At 38.2% G+C, this 17,500-nt stretch overlaps 1 protein-coding gene across 1 annotated transcript in view; it reads right to left on the bottom strand.

Annotated features, from left to right (window-relative positions):
- The window catches only part of LOC135203570 (homeobox protein PKNOX2-like), a 615,777-nt gene that overhangs the window by 182,539 nt on the left and 415,738 nt on the right, over positions 1 to 17,500 (bottom strand). Inside the window, exon 2 of the mRNA XM_064233320.1 lies at positions 12,643 to 12,968. Within this exon, the coding sequence (XP_064089390.1) occupies positions 12,643 to 12,884 (242 nt within the window). The 5' untranslated portion in view covers positions 12,885 to 12,968. The remainder of the gene's footprint in view (positions 1 to 12,642; positions 12,969 to 17,500) is intronic.

Below are 17,500 nucleotides of genomic sequence, written 5' to 3'. Positions count from 1 at the left end.
TTAAAGGTGAATATGAATAAAACAGAGGTTTTGCTGAGCAGTGGGGAAGATAGAGACAGAATAGTAGTACTAGAAAGAAGAGGCTCAATTATAAGACAGGCAGAAAAGTTTAAATACTTAGGATCTACTTTAAGCCAAGAGGGAGGATGTGAGGCTGAAGTTGACAGTAGAATAAAAGCTGCATGGGGGAGGTGGAGAGAAGTAGCTGGAGTAGTATGTGATAAGAAAATGCCAACCAAGCTAAAAGTCAAGATCTATAACACAGTGATAAGACCAGTGTTAATGTATGGAGCAGAAACATGGGCTCTAAGAAGAAAAGAGGAAGTAAAGCTTAAGAGAACAGAGATGAGAATGCTAAGGTGGATTATGGGAATATCGCTGGTTGAGAGATTGGAAAATTATGAAATCAGAAGAGTAGGCTTAGCAAAGAGAGTCACGACTGAGATGGTATGGGCATTTGTTGAGGATGGATACGATTGAGGTAGTATGGGCATGTGTTGAGGACGGATGACGAGAAGAGAGTGAAGAGGGCTCGGGAAGAACCTGTTAGAGGAGGAAGATCGAGAGGGAGACAGAGAATCAGATGGCGAGATAAAGTGAAGGAAGATATGAATAGATGAGGTTTGGTGGAGGAAGGATGATGCCTTTGATAGAAGGCAGTGGAGAAGGCGCATCAGGTAACCGACCCCTTAATGTAGGGATAACGGTGGGAAAGAAGAAGAAGACATTCACAACTGCTTCTGCTCCTCATGCGCCGCCTTTCAACTGGACAGCGTTTTACGTAGTTAACACAAAAACCACAAGATGAATAAAACTCATGAAATACTTTATCAAAAGATGAGAGACAACACAGAACACTTCATACATCAATTAAACAACAATATATAATTACGAAAATAAAATAAAATTAATTCAAACTGAATCATTGACGCGCTGAATAAACAAATAAGTAAATATCAATAAAATCTTTTGCTAAATGAGAGTGGAAAACGGTTCTGGGTAAAATAAAAAAAAATGACTAATAGTAAAATAAAGGGAAAAACAGCCATTACTTGTCCGGCAGGGATTGTAGAAAGAAAATATTGCTGAAAACACACTTCAAATATATGGCACAACCGACTATCCTTTCTTTTCATACTTTTCGGGCGGTCATAAAGTAAGAGGAGAGACAGTACACAAAAAATTTAGCAGATAAGCAAAACAAAAAATCAAATATCTGCGTGTGTGTGTGAGAGAGAGAGAGAGAGAGAGAGAGAGAGAGAGAGAGAGAGAGAGAGAGAGAGAGAGTGGATGGAAAGATGGAGTCACTGAGCCGCGTTGTAGTCATTATGGTCATCGACGGGTCGACAAATAGAGGATAAAAATTATAATAATAGTGAAGCAAGAGGCCGAGGAAGTGGTACTGATGAAAATGGTGGCAATATTGGTTCCGTTTAGCTAATAATAATAATAATAATAATAATAAAATAATAATAATAATAATAATAATAATAATAATAATAATAGGGAAAAAGTCCGTGTATAATTTTTACACTTTGTATTATTGTGGACCCTTTAGAAAATAATAATAATAATAATAATAATAATAATAATAATAATAATAATAATAATAATAATAATAATAATAATAATGCCGTTGTTACATACGTAAAATGAAGGCTACCTGTACAGTATATCTCAAAATATTACTGGAAATCATCTATGTACGTATTAGATATGTATGTATATATACACACAAATTTATTTGTACATATACATACTCATATATATATATATATATGTGTGTGTGTGTGTGTGTGTGTGTGTGTGTGTGTGTGTGTGTGTGCGCGCGCGCGCTTGTTACATCTTTGATGAGCCCGAACGACTTCGCCTTAATCTGGCTTGATGAGGAGGGCCAAAGGTGAGGTCGAGGGAGGAGGGTAGAGTGAGGGGCGGTGAGAGGGGGAGGGCTTTTGTGGAGTGAGGAAAGAAATATGGGTTGAGGGAGGCGGAAAGCAAGGTAGAGGCTGCCTTATGAAGCGCAAAAAAGGAGGCGGAGACTTCGAAAAGAGAGTTTTAGTATTTGTTAAAGAAGTTGGATGGCTAATTGAAAGGAGTCCAACGAACCGAGTGAAGAGTAACTAGGTGTGATGCGACCTCCAGCTTACTGGGAACGCGTGCAAGAGTTTCCCCTGACGCATAAGTGGTAAATATTAAATTCCTAACTTAACGTGAAGTGTCCTTCGTAATTTATATGCATAATTACTATTACTTGTACCAACAAGGATCAAATACAAAGGACACAAATGAAACTCGTTCATACACTCTCAGTTATAAGTGGAAACACAAAATAATCGAACAGTTGTAAGATTTATATATATAATATATATCTAAATATTATATTATAGATATTTATATAATTATATTTTATTATATATGTATATATATATATTATATATATATATATATATATATACAACTTATTGCGAAAGGGGAAACTCTTGCACGCATCCCCAGTAAGCTGGAGGTCGCATCACACCTAGTTACTCTTCACTCGGTTCGTTGGACTCCTTTCAATTAGCCATCCAACTTCTTTAACAAATACTAAAACTCTCTCTTCCAAGTCTCCGCCTCCTTTTTTGCGCTTCATAAGGCAGCAGCCTCTACCTTGCTTTCCGCCTCCCTCAACCCATATTTCTTTCCTCACTCCACAAAAGCCCTCCCCCTCTCACCGCCCCTCACTCTACCCTCCTCCCTCACTCAACCCTCCTCCCTCGACCTCACCTTTGGCCCTCCTCATCAAGCCAGATTAAAGCGAAGTGGTTTGGGCTCGTCAATTTCGCCTCTATTCATAAGCCGCGCAAGAGCGATATTCATGTTTACTTTACGAGGATCAGGAGGAGGCTCTTGAATGGGGAAGACGTTGCAATTTATGAAGGGAACATTTTAATAACGCCTCCGTAATCTCTCTCTCTCTCTCTCTCTCTCTCTCTCTCTCTCTCTCTCTCTCCCCTCCTGCTTGTGCATTTCTCTCCAGTACACGAGAGTATGATTGATTCATGTCAACGCTATTTTCTCTCACTCCAAACAAGCTCAAATAAACAGTAAACAAATGCATCCGCCATAGAGTCGAGAATAAGAGGCAGGGCTTAGCAAGTCTATTAAAAATACTTCAAACTTGAAAAGAAAAAGAAATTTAAGGAAACAAGATACCAGATACGAGGAAAGCAAGATTTTGAAAAAAATAAGAAAAGCAGAAGTAGTAGAAGGGTAGGAAGGATTTGAAAATCGAAGAAAAAAAAATGTGTAACAGAAAGATGTAACATACTACACTTGAAATACTGAAAGACAATCAATTATTTTCTTCGTATCTACAAACAATTGGAAATTTTAAAAATTCATAAGTTTGAGTCTATAAACGGGAACTAAATCCTGTTAGCAAAAGAATTGAGAAAATTAAAATGTAAATTAATATATATTGAAACAAAGACAATGAAGATCTTATTTATACCAAGTAAGACAAAACATCTCAGAAAATGTGACAAAACGCGATATGAGAAAAAAAATCCTTATATAATTTCATATATATTTTTTTGAGTTCCCAGGCTCAAAGAACGGCCAATACTAGCCAAAGCAGCTCCTACCCCTCCCCCTCCCCCCTCACCAATCCCTCATCCGTGAAGCCCACCTCCCCAGCGTCGGCGATATTTAAGAGGCGCCGTTTCTCAGCTGTTTTCAATAGATTCAAAAATAATGTCGGTGGCCAGATTTTCCTCTATTTCTCCTCTTATAAAAGATTTCTTCTGAATCTGAAAGGAAAAAGCCTCCAGCATCCAAATTACCCCCACTGACCCTCCCTCCCTCCGACAGCTACTCCTTCCTTCCTTCCTGCCTTTACTAGTAACACATCACTTCCCCTTACTTATCTACTCAAAATTGAGTTCATTTCCCTTACCCATACCCTGGCCTGTCACTTCCCCTCCCCCCTGAAATCCTCCCCCTTGACAAACTTCATATAACAATTATTCCTCAGTTCACCTCACCCAGACATAACCTTCATCTCACCAAAAGTCGCCAAATTGAAAAATCTCAGACAACAAATGCCTTCCCTCATCCTTACCCACAGCTATCACTTCCCCTAACTCATGTCAGTCACCATTTTACAACGCTCAGACAATAATTCCCTTCATTTCCCTTGCCCATAACCTATCACTTCCCTTACCCATAGCATCCAGACAAAAATCTCCTGCCCACACCATTGTACATTACATACCAATATCTTTCCTACGCTGGCTCTTGTGTCTCAATCTTACCCACGCTAAGTGAGTAGTGCCCTCCGCACTAATTTACCCATTCCTATCACTTTCTTTCCCCACGCACCTCCCCTCCACCCACAAGGCAACAGTGACTTTTTTTTTTTTTTTTTGGAACGTCCTGCAGTCGCGTTTTTAGAATTAAGCGTGAAACGTTTATGTCAAAACGGGTGCAAACGTTCTATTCTCAATAACTTACTGAGAAATGGACGATTTTTTTTGTATCATTAGTGTGGAAACAAGTTGCTGATGTCATTCGTATGAAAATAACGGAACGCTGGATCCAGTCACTGGAATGGTAACCAATAAGAAACGCTAGATAGCGTAAGTACATAAGCCCAAATATAACTGGTTTCAACCAGAAGGGAGGTTAATTTCTGAAACCAGCCCTTATAGAGATAATTCTAACGATAAAATAGGTTCAAATTTGGCTTTATAAATGAATCATTTGATGAATCCGCCCTATTACGAAAATCAGATCAGCTAAAAGAGCAAGAACACATTATAATGGATGAAAAGTTGTACTTAATTTAACTATGGATATTACGGAACATTTAGATCTCGTAAAAGTGTTCGTAAGTCTGGCAACCTACTTGATGCAGCCGACACAAACGGTATTTCCATACTGTAATTTGGTCTATTGTTAAGCGTTGATCTTGGCACTTTGCTTTCGCTGTCCTATGCGTAGCAAACGCGAATTTTACATTTATACACAACAACGCTGAGCACCTTTTACTCTATAATAGACCCTGGTCCAATTTCCTCCCAAAGGAAGAGAAACTCAAAATAATAGCCCGCTCTCTTCCCGGTGGTTCTTTGAACTTCCCATTCACAAACAGATCCGGAAGCGGAGTAACAAACTTTGCGGATTCCACCTCCTGAGAGCATAAATTGGTTTTACCTCCATTACAACAACACAAAATGATCCCAAATCGAATCCCTCTCCATAGCTGTTGAGAGCTTCTCGATCATGCGCCATTTCCAAATTCCTGACCTCGGAAAATAAGTAAGTGAGGGTTACTGGCTCTTAGTCGAGGGCGGAGGACTGCTCTCAAAACAGAGATACACCCGAGGCCTCTACTCTCTTGAACACCTTCATCTAAACCTCGTTCGTGTTTCGACCAGTTCCTCATAGGTGTCACTTTCAGAATACAGAATTTTATTTGACTCTGTATTCGATAAATCATTCTTGTCAGCACGTTAGTTAAACTCCACTGTTTCTCTTTTCTTGCTGATGGGTAGCTGGTTTTGACTGAGCTGGCCTTATGACCGGCACGGGCCTTGCCCCGGGTTGCCCGTTAGTGTGGTAATGTATTAAAAATGTGGACATGTGTTAAAGGGAATAAGGAGTCTGGCGTCTATCTACTAAATCGTTCCAACCAACAGAGACCTCTCATTCTGCCATGACTAAGCTTGACTTGGGCCTCCTTGAATGTCTTGGTTTCTTAACCATAAAAAGTCAAGCAATTATAAAAGTCAGTGTCAAAGGCGTATAATGAATCTATTGTAAAGTCAAAATGTCACAGAGGATGTTCAAGACGCTGCTGGTGAGTCTTCTCTGTAGGTATATGAAGCAACTAATGTTTTGGAAATTTTCTGTGCAGGGGCTTCATCCATGATTCGGCAGTTACAGTGAATGTTACAGTGACTTTGGTGTTGTGTTTACTTTGGAGTCATCCCCCGCCGTGGGTAAAGGCTTCATGTTAAAAAAAAAAAAGAAGAAGAAGAAAAAAAAATATATATATATACATACTCTTACTCTACTGGTTTCTGGGCCTCACTATTACCTATAACCATTTGCAAGCAACTGCTAAGATTTCAAACACATTTGAGTAACGAATGGAGTCCTTTCCTGCATCTGTGTCAGGTAAATGTTGCCTTTTTATTCAGTCGTGTGCTGATTCTGCAATTTTACGACTGAACTAATCTTGTTAACTGTGGAAATTCCATAGCCACTTTTTCTATGTACAATTATTACAGGAATGAATAACCGGAAATAAAACCAGTGAAAAGTGATACATAGCATCAGTATCACAATTACTTGATACCTTTCTTTGCGACATTGTGCGCTCTCCCCTGACTTGCGTGGGTTCGAGTCCACCTGGAAAGGTTAATATCAAAGCAATAACGATGTTAATAGCACTAACGAAGACAATAAGCGTATTTCAAAGGTTGCGAAGTGACTAAAGAAAGAATTAGGTACAAGAGAGGGATAAAGATTCAGGATAAAAATATCCGAGTGAAAAGAGAGAGGAGAACGTAAAAGGTTGTACGAAAGAAAAAGTAGGCCTTCCCCTCATTCGGGTCCCAGTGCAGAGATTCTAAGCCACGTTTATGAACGGTTGATGACGAGGCAGTGAAGAGGATTATTACTCAGTTTTTAGTGAAAAGAGGTAAACCTCTCCGAGATGGTCGCGGGTAAAAAATACAAAAGCGAAAAATAAATGGAGTGTAAAGGATGCAAAATGGCAGTGACTGCTTTCTTAACATTTTCCATCTATTATCCTTACAAATATCAACCTTCATAACAATAAAATACGGAAAAATCATAACGTAACGGAGTTGATGTTATCATTTGTATCATCGCTATTGCTATTTCGTTTGATCAAATCTGAGTTCAAGAGAGAAATCAGGAAGTTGAAATTTCTATGAGCATTTTCTGCAAGGCACGATTTAATTTGATGATTAAATTGGCAGTTCTTTTAAGTGCAATACAGAAAGCGTAATAATACTCATAACAAGGTAATAATCACAAAATAACATTATTGTTATCATTATCGATATATTAACGCTCATTTTAAAAATATGATAACAATTTCCATTTTCTCTTTTTCATCTTATCACATTACACTAGGCAACAAAAGTGAATTTTGACATGAAACCAGATTTTATGCCGTTTCATAAAAACAAAAACGCTATCAAATGTTCTCATGGGCCGATTTTCTTCCTCAAAGCCAAAGAAAAAATGAAGAGGTAGGGAGGTAGGTAGGGAGGGGAGGGTGGGTGGGTGGGGGAATGCGGCTGTAAAGCATTAATAAAGCTTAACCGTAACGCTAATCCTTTCCTCTAACGTTAATAACATCGTTTTTAATATCAAACGCCGCAAAATTTTAATTAAAATCTTTCGGAGGAAACTTGGCCTTTAATCTCTCATGGCGTTATTATGGTTAGAGGGTGAAGTCCCCCTCCGATTATTTATAAGAAAAATATTGGGATGGGAAATTTCGACCTTCATCTTCTGGACCATGGTTGCATGGGGGGGGGGGGGTGGGTGGGGGCGGTTGGGGGGGGGGGGGCACCCCACAGGGGGGAAGTCAACGTCAGAAATGACACCTGGGCCAAGAAATTGCATTCAGGTAACAGAGAACTTCTAATGCCTTAAGTCAGGCTGAGAATAGGGTTAATTCTGGCCTTCGACTTCCAGACGAGTGCTGAACAGGGGTGAAGGAAACGTCCAAGATGACAACTGGGCCAAGAAATTGACTTCGAAAAGTTACAGCCTTCATAACAAGTAAAAATGACTCTACCTAAAAAAAAATCCAGGTTTAACTAAGGTAAAATGGAGGCAGAATTGAAGACAGTGCTGTAGATCGTAAAAAATTTGTTATAAAGTTGTTAGATTTTGTTTGCCTTTGGTCAAAATTTAATTAAATCTTTTTTCAAATTTGGTTAAATTTAACCAAAAAGGAAAATGAATTCCAAATATAACAAACTAAAAACAATGCTCAGACTACCAAACTTACAATGATGTCATTTTATTATCTCCTCCCTAAATGAACAAATAAATAAAGAGGAAATTAAATTCAGATGATTCATTCTAAGTGAGCCTCCTGTATCATAGAAAAAATAATACTTCTTCAAGTGAAACAACTGTCTTGTCACTCCTTATGCACGACCAAATGGGGCTCTCCACCTTCAAGGCAGAAGTTCATGTTTTATAAGACTTAACCCTTAAACATATGCATGATCTGAATTGAAGGGTAGTCTGAAAAATAATATTAAATTCTTAATAACGATACTTTCTTAATGGTGTCATGACGGGCTATTAAAAATCTTGTTGAGTGCATAAACGTCGATATAGATGAATTTATAAAATATATACAATAAACAACTCTCATTTAAGTACATGTTTACGTCTGATTTTACGCTTTATTGGTAGAGGATATCATTACCATAATCATTCATCACAGGTTGCAAGCCTACTTACAAACTTTTATAGAATACATTAAAAGTGTAAAATAGAAAATAGAGAGAGAAACGAAATGTAATATGAAAAGCGCTAAAAGGAAAAATTGTGTACTGACAATTCAACAAACTTATCATACTTTATGAAAAAGATATTACCTCCGACTATCAAAAGTAATTATGGAGCATGCATACACTATATATATATTATATATATATATATATATATATTATATATATATTATATATTATATATAGATATATATATATATTATATCTATATATATCTATATATATATATAATATATATATATATATATATATATATATATATATATATTATATATATATATATATAGTGCATGTGTGCAGGCGCGCACATACGCTTGTATTCATGTGTGTCTGTCCGTCTGTCAGTCTGTCCATAAACTTACCTAGTATGAAATAAATGCAGAAGCACCAAGATAGCCCACTTTATACCAATAATAAGAATTATAATAATAACAAAGACGTTGACGATGATTGTCAGTCACATAATGACAACGACCACAAAACCGAAGAAGGGAGACGACCGACGACCAGAACAACGACAGAAGCAAGAAGACAGAGCAGAAGCAGAGCAGAGCAGAGGCAACAGTATAAGAATTCAGATCACCCTTCCAATATCGCGCAAGAATCCTCATCACTTAGTTTTATAAGGAGTATGAAACGGAGTGAGATGAGCAGGAGCCAACATCTTATGAAAGGTTAGAGGACGTCCTGGGAAGGATACAGCCCAGGCTGAAAATACGCTAGGTGGTGAAAATACAATGGAGGATGACAACACAATCTGAAAATACAGCAAAGGGTGAAAATATTGTGGAGGGTGAAAATACAATTGAAGGTAAAAATACAATTGAGGGTGATAACATCATCGAGGCTAAAAATTTTACATTAGAGGATGTCAACCCTACAGATAGGGAAAAAACTTAATAGGGTAGAAATTAGAACAAGGTGAAATGAAATAGTAGAAGACGAAAACACGAATCTGGGTGAAAATGCAGTAGAGTAGAAGGTCAAATACAATGAAAGGCGACGGACAATGCAGAGAGCGAAATTCCATCAGAAGCTCTAGTACAGCAAAAGCCACGAAACGAGATGTTGTTCTACGGAGTGACGAGCCACCATGAGATTGTGAGGACTGCCAAAGCACCAGGGAAAAGATCAGAAGATGGTCAACGAAACAGAGACAAAAGGGAGACAAAAGAGGAACTACAGGAGTACTGAAAGGGAGAAGACGAATAAAAGGAAACAGAAGAACATCTGCTAAATAATAAATTTACAGGATAATAGTCAAAAGAACAAGAAATACATTGAAAAAATACATGCATCTGCATGAAAATGTTCATAATGAACATTCACACAATCAAGAAACGTGGAGGTCTCTGACTTATTACCTACGACCAGCTCCAATATCCCATCATTATTATTATAATATATAAATTTGTGAGAATGATAAAACCCGAAAAGCGAAAATCAAACAAGTATAAAAACCCCTTTTCTCTCACATCATACCATAAAGGAGAGAGAGAGAGAGAGAGAGAGAGAGAGAGAGAGAGAGAGGCCAATACAGGACACTACTAAAACCCTCCCTTTCTCCATTCTCCCTCTTCATCCAAAACGACCCCCCTTCCCCCTTTCAAATCTTTATCACCTACCAAGAAATTCCATCTTCTAACACCATCCATCGCCCCTCATCCCGCGGTTCCCCCCCCCTATCACATCGCACCCCACCATCAAACCACCCCTCCCTCACTATCATCCCATTCTTGGGACCTTCCTTCTCAAAAATTTCCGAGAGAGAGAGAGAGAGAGAGAGAGAGAGAGAGAGAGACTACTATACCAGTGAAAACATATTTAGGTCGAAAATGTACATAAGCATCCATACACACATATAAATAATAGTAAATATATACTATATATATATAACGACATAAAATATCAGACCGATCCAAAGGATTTTCAGATATTGAACAGACATTTATATAATACATCAGAGAGAGAGAGAGAGAGAGAGAGAGAGAGGTAAAAGGAAGAAAAGTTGGAAAAAAGATAAACCTCTAAAGCACACATCCAACCCTCATCACCGTCAGGGAGCCACTGAAAGGCCGGCCTTGGTAGCATCGCCTATATATCACCGTCTTAGGCCAGTATGGATATATTCACAAAGGATCAGTGTGACTTATGTAGACTTATAGTGACTTATGTCCCTACAGCTGACTTGAGAGAGAGAGAGAGAGAGAGAGAGAGAGAGAGAGAGAGAGAGAGAGCAGGACGATCAAAAAGCTCCTCCCCAAATTCATGGTTTTATCTGCTATACGCCGTTCATCCCCCTCCCCCCTTCCCAAGACTCCTCCAAGGGGAACCCCCCCATAACCCCTTTTCTCCAATTATTCCCATTTCGTTTTTCCTGGGATAGTACCAGACTGTTTCTAACATTATTTTAGTTAATATATATATGTGTATATATATATATATATATATATATATATACCATATATATACATATATATTATATATATATATGAGAGAGAGAGAGAGATTAACTATAAGCTGTTCCCTCTTAGAGAAAGGGTATCTTTTTAGGATATACCTTTATTTAGCCTGGGTACTGAAGTCCACAAAACAATGAATGTCTAACAAAATAGGACGAAACCATTTTCCTGTTAAAATAAATGATTGCTTCCCCTGACTAACATCCATTTAAAGAGAAGTAGCTTTCAACTTTAATCAGTAGATATAAATCCCTCGCGATAAAAAAACAAATTTCTTATTTACCCATCACTCCAGATTTACTGTCATCCGTTCACGGATAATATATTTTGCACGTTTTCTCACAAGAAAACAAAATGCATTAAGAAACATTAGGCAAATAATGTCGTGATTATATGGTAATAGCCGTTTCCAATGAAATGTTGCCTGAATAAAAAGGAAAAGAACAATAATTACATCAATGCCTACCTTTAAATGAAAGTGAATTTAGACTTCAGGTCGACGGAAATTAATTTTTACTTCCAGTTTTCTAATAGTAATTCCGTTGTATATTCGTTTCTATATGAGATTTTTTTTTTAAATTCTAGCCAGTCAAGGACTAATTCACAATCTCGGAAACGAGTTGTGTAACAACAATTTTCCAAACGTATTTTTTTTAACAGAGATCTTTTATATTCACAATTGATCCCTGATCCTCGAGACCATATTTGCTGAACATCAGTATCCGTAAGCAGTATATAAATGTGCCCCAATGTCGAACTTCTCAGTTCCAGGGGTCCTTTACTTCTCACACCGTTGGACTGTGGAACAGCCTCCCTGAGGATGTTGTGCAATTAGCACCTCCAAAATTTAAGCGTAGGTGCAATGCATTTCTATCCTTAAACTATTTTCCTTGTATCTTAATAACTTACATTTTCATCGGTTTATTCATTAATTTTTAGGAAGTGGACAGAGCAGGAAGGGAACAGAGGAGGAAGTGGACAGAGAGGAAGAGGTCAAAAGAGGAAGGGGACAGAGGAGGGAGGGAACAGGGGAGGAAGTGGACAGAGGAGGAAGAGGACAGAAGAGGAAGGGGACAGAGGAGGGAGGGAACAGGGGAGGAAGTGGACAGAGATGGCAAGAGGACAGAGGAGGAATGGCAGAGGAGGAGGGACAGTAGGGAAGTGGACAGAGGAGGAAGTGGACAAAGGAGGAAGAGGAGAGAAGAGGAAGAGGACAGTAAGAGGAAGTGGACAGAGAGGAGGGACAAGAGGGGAAGAGGAGAAGTAGTGGAAGGAGGGACGTGGGACAGAAGAGAAACGAGGACGGGGGAGTAAGAAGAAGGAAGGGACAGAAGAGAAAGAGGACAGTAAGAGGAAGAGGACAGAAGAGAAAGAGGACTAGTAGAAGAAGACAGACAGTAAGTGGACAGAGAAGGGAGGGGACAGGAGAAGTGTACAGAAGAGGAACAAAAGAGGAAGAGGACAGAAGAAGGAGGGGACAGTAAGAGGAAGAGGACAGAAGGACGAAGGGACAGAAGAGAGAGGACAGTAAGAGGAAGAGGACAGAAGAGGAAGAGGACAAAGAGGAAGAGGACAGTAAGAGGAAGAGGACAGTAAGAGGAAGAGGACAGAAGAGAAAGAGGACTACTCACTTGTAGACAGCCCTCTTGTCAGCCTCGAACTGCGCCTGGTCGTGGTAGCCATGGTGGTCGGGCGGCAGGGGCTGCTGTCCGGAGAGGCACTGTTCATGGGCGGGCTGTGGGTTACTGGGATGGGCGGCAGGGGGCACGACTGGCTGGGGCGTGGGGGCCGTTGCTCCCCCGACTCCCGTGGCCCCTGCAGAGGGAGGGCCCCCACCGCCACCCCCCTGCTCTGGGTAGCCCGCTGTCATCATTCTGACCTAGTGCACAACCACACGAACACGCCACGCGCACCGACGCACGCACGCACACACCACCGTCGATCAGCCCGTCACGGCCTGTGGGGAGGGACAGATGCACATGGCTTTAGTTCCTTATAATAACAATTAGGAGAACAATATTTCTCAAGTTCCTTATTATAACATTTAAGAGAACAATATTTCTGAAGTTCCTTATAATAACAATTAAGAGAACAATATTTCTGAAGTTCCTTGTAATAACAATTAAGAGAACATGAAGTTCTTAATAATAACAATTAAGAAGAATATTCTTGAGCCTTGTAATAACAATTAAGAGAACAATATTTCTTAAGTTCCTTATATACAATTAAGAGAACAATACTTCTCAGACTATTGACAGAATTAACAATACAATAACACTAATCATGAAATAATTTGGATGAATAAATAATTATAATTATTCCTGGAATACAAATTTTATACAACTATATATATATTTAATATATGTATGCATTCGCATGTGTGTGTATGTATGTTTATAAATATATATATATACTATATATATATATATATATATATATATATTACACATAATAAACAAAAATTAACAAATATATTTATTCTTTGAAAAACAAAATATATATATATATATATATATATATATATATATATATATATATATATATATAGAGAGAGAGAGAGAGAGAGAGAGAGAGAGAGAGAGAGAGAGAGAGAGAGAATCGGGAAACGAAGGGGAAAACACCAAAAAGGCACAAATGCAAAAAGGAAAAAGATGACCGTCACCGAATACAGGGCCTGGCCGAGATCTACCCATACTAATCAAATTATTAAATAATTAATTGAGTTGTAATCGGGATGTTAATCAGCAATTATTTCGCTAATTCGGATCTTTAACTGTGAAAAAATAAATAAAAATCCATAAGCAATTACCCGTCAGTAAACCAATTATTAATTCAATTTAAATGGGATTTTCGCCACTTTCGACCTAATGCTTTTGGAGCTGCGATTAAAAGGAGGAAAGAGAAAAAATCCTCTCAAAAAAGGTTTTTGCCTCATGATTAATTATTTTCTTTTAATGGGGTGATTTTCCGGGGTTTTCCGTGACTTTTTGGCGTTTGTGTGTCTATGTCTGTGTGTGTGTGTGTGTGTGTGGTGTGTGTGTGTGTGTGTGTGTGTGAGTGCGTGCGCTTCTCTTGTCTCATGTTTCTAAAAATAGGATTCGTCGTTGACCTTTAGGTGTTTGTGACATCCTTCTGTCTCTGCACCTTCGTTTTGAAGGATAAGATGTGAGGCTTTGTACAGATATCATGTTTGTGTGTTTGGTCGAGACTTTGTTCATGTTTGTGTGTAGTGGAAAATTCTATTTATCACAGCGAGCTGAAAAAGTATGTGCGTTTGTATGAATGAATCTGCAGCTCATTATCGCTAAGAGTTATTTCGCAGCATGATGGGTTAGTGGTGTGATGATCACTCTTTCTACAGTGCGCGGGTTCGAATCTTACCCGGGTAAGGAGAGCGCCTTCATCTATTTCCCCTTTGGATTTAAAACTTTCACTGGAAACGCCTCCGTTATTGGAAATGGAGTGGCCGTGGTTATTGAAAAATTTATGTCTTGAGCAAACGACACATGTAGGTTTTACATATCTTACTGAGCCCTAGGAAATTTCATTTCTTCAGATAATCTTTGATTAGTTGAAAAAAGCATCTAGTCAGTTATATCTTTTAGGAATTAGCTGAATTATATTTCCAAGTATTTCTACGATGCCATTTTCCACTAACTTTTTCTTTGTGCAGGTCTACCTTTGGACCAACATACTCGAAAAAATATCTTAAAACAGATCTTTGACGATGAAAATTCTGTTGCTCCGAAACTTCTCTTCTTAGCACACACCTTCAGCTACAATGATTTGGAACTTATGTTTGGTTACAAAAATTAATTTAATCATACCTTTGGGCACAAAAATTTATTTTGGACATGCGTTTGTCGAAAGCTTTATTCATTCGGAAATACATCGACGAAGGTTGCAATGATTTGTTAAGTGATACATCTTCAGCTATAAAGTTTGTTTTAAACATACCCCTCGTATAAAATATGAATATTTTTCTATGTCCATGCTTTAGAATGGATATATTTTTTTACATTTCCTAGATTTGAAAAAAATTTTTTTACATGACTCTACCATAAAAAATTTGTTACATGCCTCTAATATTAAAAATTAACATTTTCATACACTCATGCTATAAAAAAATTCCATATCATCCAGGTTTTAAAAATTATGTTTTCACAGACCTTTCAAGTTTGAGTTTCAAGCTCTCGATTTCTTCTTACGTGGCACTTACTGCAAGGTCTTTGCACGCCTTTGGTTTTAAAATTCTAGTTTTTACTTACTACGAGCACATCTTGCGATAAAAATATATTCTGTTTACATTACTTTAGATACAACTAAATATCTTCAACACAGCACGACGACTTTGAAGAAGCAAATCCTTAGGTCGTTACTATGACATGATGCTCTGATTGGGTTGCTACCCCCTTCCCCCCACCCCCACGTCTTTGACTCTAGGAGAGAGATGGTCGAAGCAGGCAGGTGTTGTCCGCTATCGTCGTGTTACCTGATGACATCGGTATATCATCCGTTTGTTACGTTTTCGATATCCCTCTGTGTAATTTTTTTTAATGAAGATCGTTCATATGCAATGACGTCTTGCAGTATTCTACAATGGGCATACATAAGCTACAGTCACCCACTTACTAGTAAGTAGATGCAGATGATAGGAACTACATGGAATTGGCCTGCAAACACTTGAACAAGTGAGTGAATGACCCAGCCAGCCAACACGACCTCAGCCCCGAAGGAGGAACAGTGCCTTCAGTTCACCTCACTCGCTGCACTGTTGGCATGACTTGAGGTTCTTTGCGGTGTGCTTTCAGCCCCTTTCATTCCTTTTACTGTAACTCCGTTCGTATTCGCTTTCTTCCATCTTACTTTCCACACTCTCTTGACAACTGTTTCATAGTGCAACTGCGAAGTTTTCTTCCCGGATAGTATTTTTCAAACATTTCTACTGCCGACTTCCTTTCGGCGCTGAATGACCTCATAGGTCCCAGTGATTGGGCTTTGGCCTAAATGAGATATTCCAAAATTCCAAATCCCGAAGTGGCTGTTTTGAGTGGACCTGAATGAGTTCGCCTGAAGATTCGGTGGTCGTGAATGGAGAAATAAAACCTCCGCATCTTTATCGCATTCTTCTCAATGTTAGATTTTATTCATGATTCCTTCTCATCATGAATGCTTCATCTCATGAAAATTTCTTTAAAAGGCTGACAACATTCTACATATCGGGTTGGATATAACAACACCTGATTAGTGAAAGAGGAAAGTATTTCACCAGAAGCCAAAAAGGTTCATAAAAAAAACTCTGAAGAAAACAGGCATAAAAAGGAAAGACCCTACAACGGCAAGAGAACTCGCAAGCAAATTTGAAGTTAGTTAAGGTCACAGAAAAAGGAAAACGTCATTCCTAGGAAAGCGTGAGAGTGGACAATAATTTATAAAATATATATATATATATAATATATATATATATATATATATATATATATATATATATATATATATATATATATATATATATATATATATATATAATATATATATTGTTTTGCAGAGAAAATATGAAAAAAAAGGAAAAAAAATAAAAAAATCAAAAAATAAAAGAAAAAAATTGAATATTCAAATAAATAAATAAATAAACAAATAAATAACCAAGCAGTGATTTCGTCCTAAACGCCCACCCGTCCCCGAAACCCCAGGATGAGCTCGAACCCAGCATGCAACATTCGGCGCCTGCATCAGGCAGGCAGGTGGTTTTCCAGCCTTCAAAAAAAGTTTGCCGACCTCGACCCCAGCGTTCGACACTCACCGCCTACATCAGGCAGGGCGCTTCCTCCCCGCTCTCATAAAAAAAAAAAAAAAAAAAAAAAAGTTCCTATGCAGGACCTCCATGCCAGTATAGCGACACTCAGCGCCTACACCAGGCATTATTTTTAGCCTCTTGAGGGTAGAGTCTAACGGCTATGGAAATAAGATTGGGGGGAAAATTTTTTTTGAAAGATTTTGTACTTTAACGACAAAAAAAAACTTGGGGGCCCCTTTAAAAATATGAGAATATTTAACAGGAAATGACCAGACTTCTACACGCAGGGTGAGATTGGATTCTTCGTTTTTAAAAGTGAAGAAAGACTTGGTTTTAAAGATGTTTATATAGATTCTCGCAAATAACAAAAATAATGGCAAAATATCGTTACCCTACTCCACACCGTTCTTTCATGTTTTTTCGAGGCAAAAGACAATTTCACCCTAGTTTTTCAAAGAACCAAATTGATTATCTCAAGATAACTTCTTGAAACGCTCAACGAGAAATCTTTCCTCCATTCATAAAACGAAATGCTGTAACTATATTAACAAAAAGCGCCACCTCTATTCTATGGTTTCTTCCTTTTATAAAAGGAAAATTTATATTCTGCTCCCTAACTCCTTTACCTTTCAAAAACAGAACTACTCATTTTCGCCATCCGGTTGGTCATAATGAACGCTTCCTTTACTCTT

The sequence above is a fragment of the Macrobrachium nipponense genome, chromosome 36, assembly GCF_015104395.2.
Source record: "Macrobrachium nipponense isolate FS-2020 chromosome 36, ASM1510439v2, whole genome shotgun sequence".
Classification (NCBI taxonomy): Eukaryota; Metazoa; Arthropoda; class Malacostraca; order Decapoda; family Palaemonidae; genus Macrobrachium; species Macrobrachium nipponense.
This window is presented reverse-complemented; position numbering and strand designations above follow the sequence as displayed.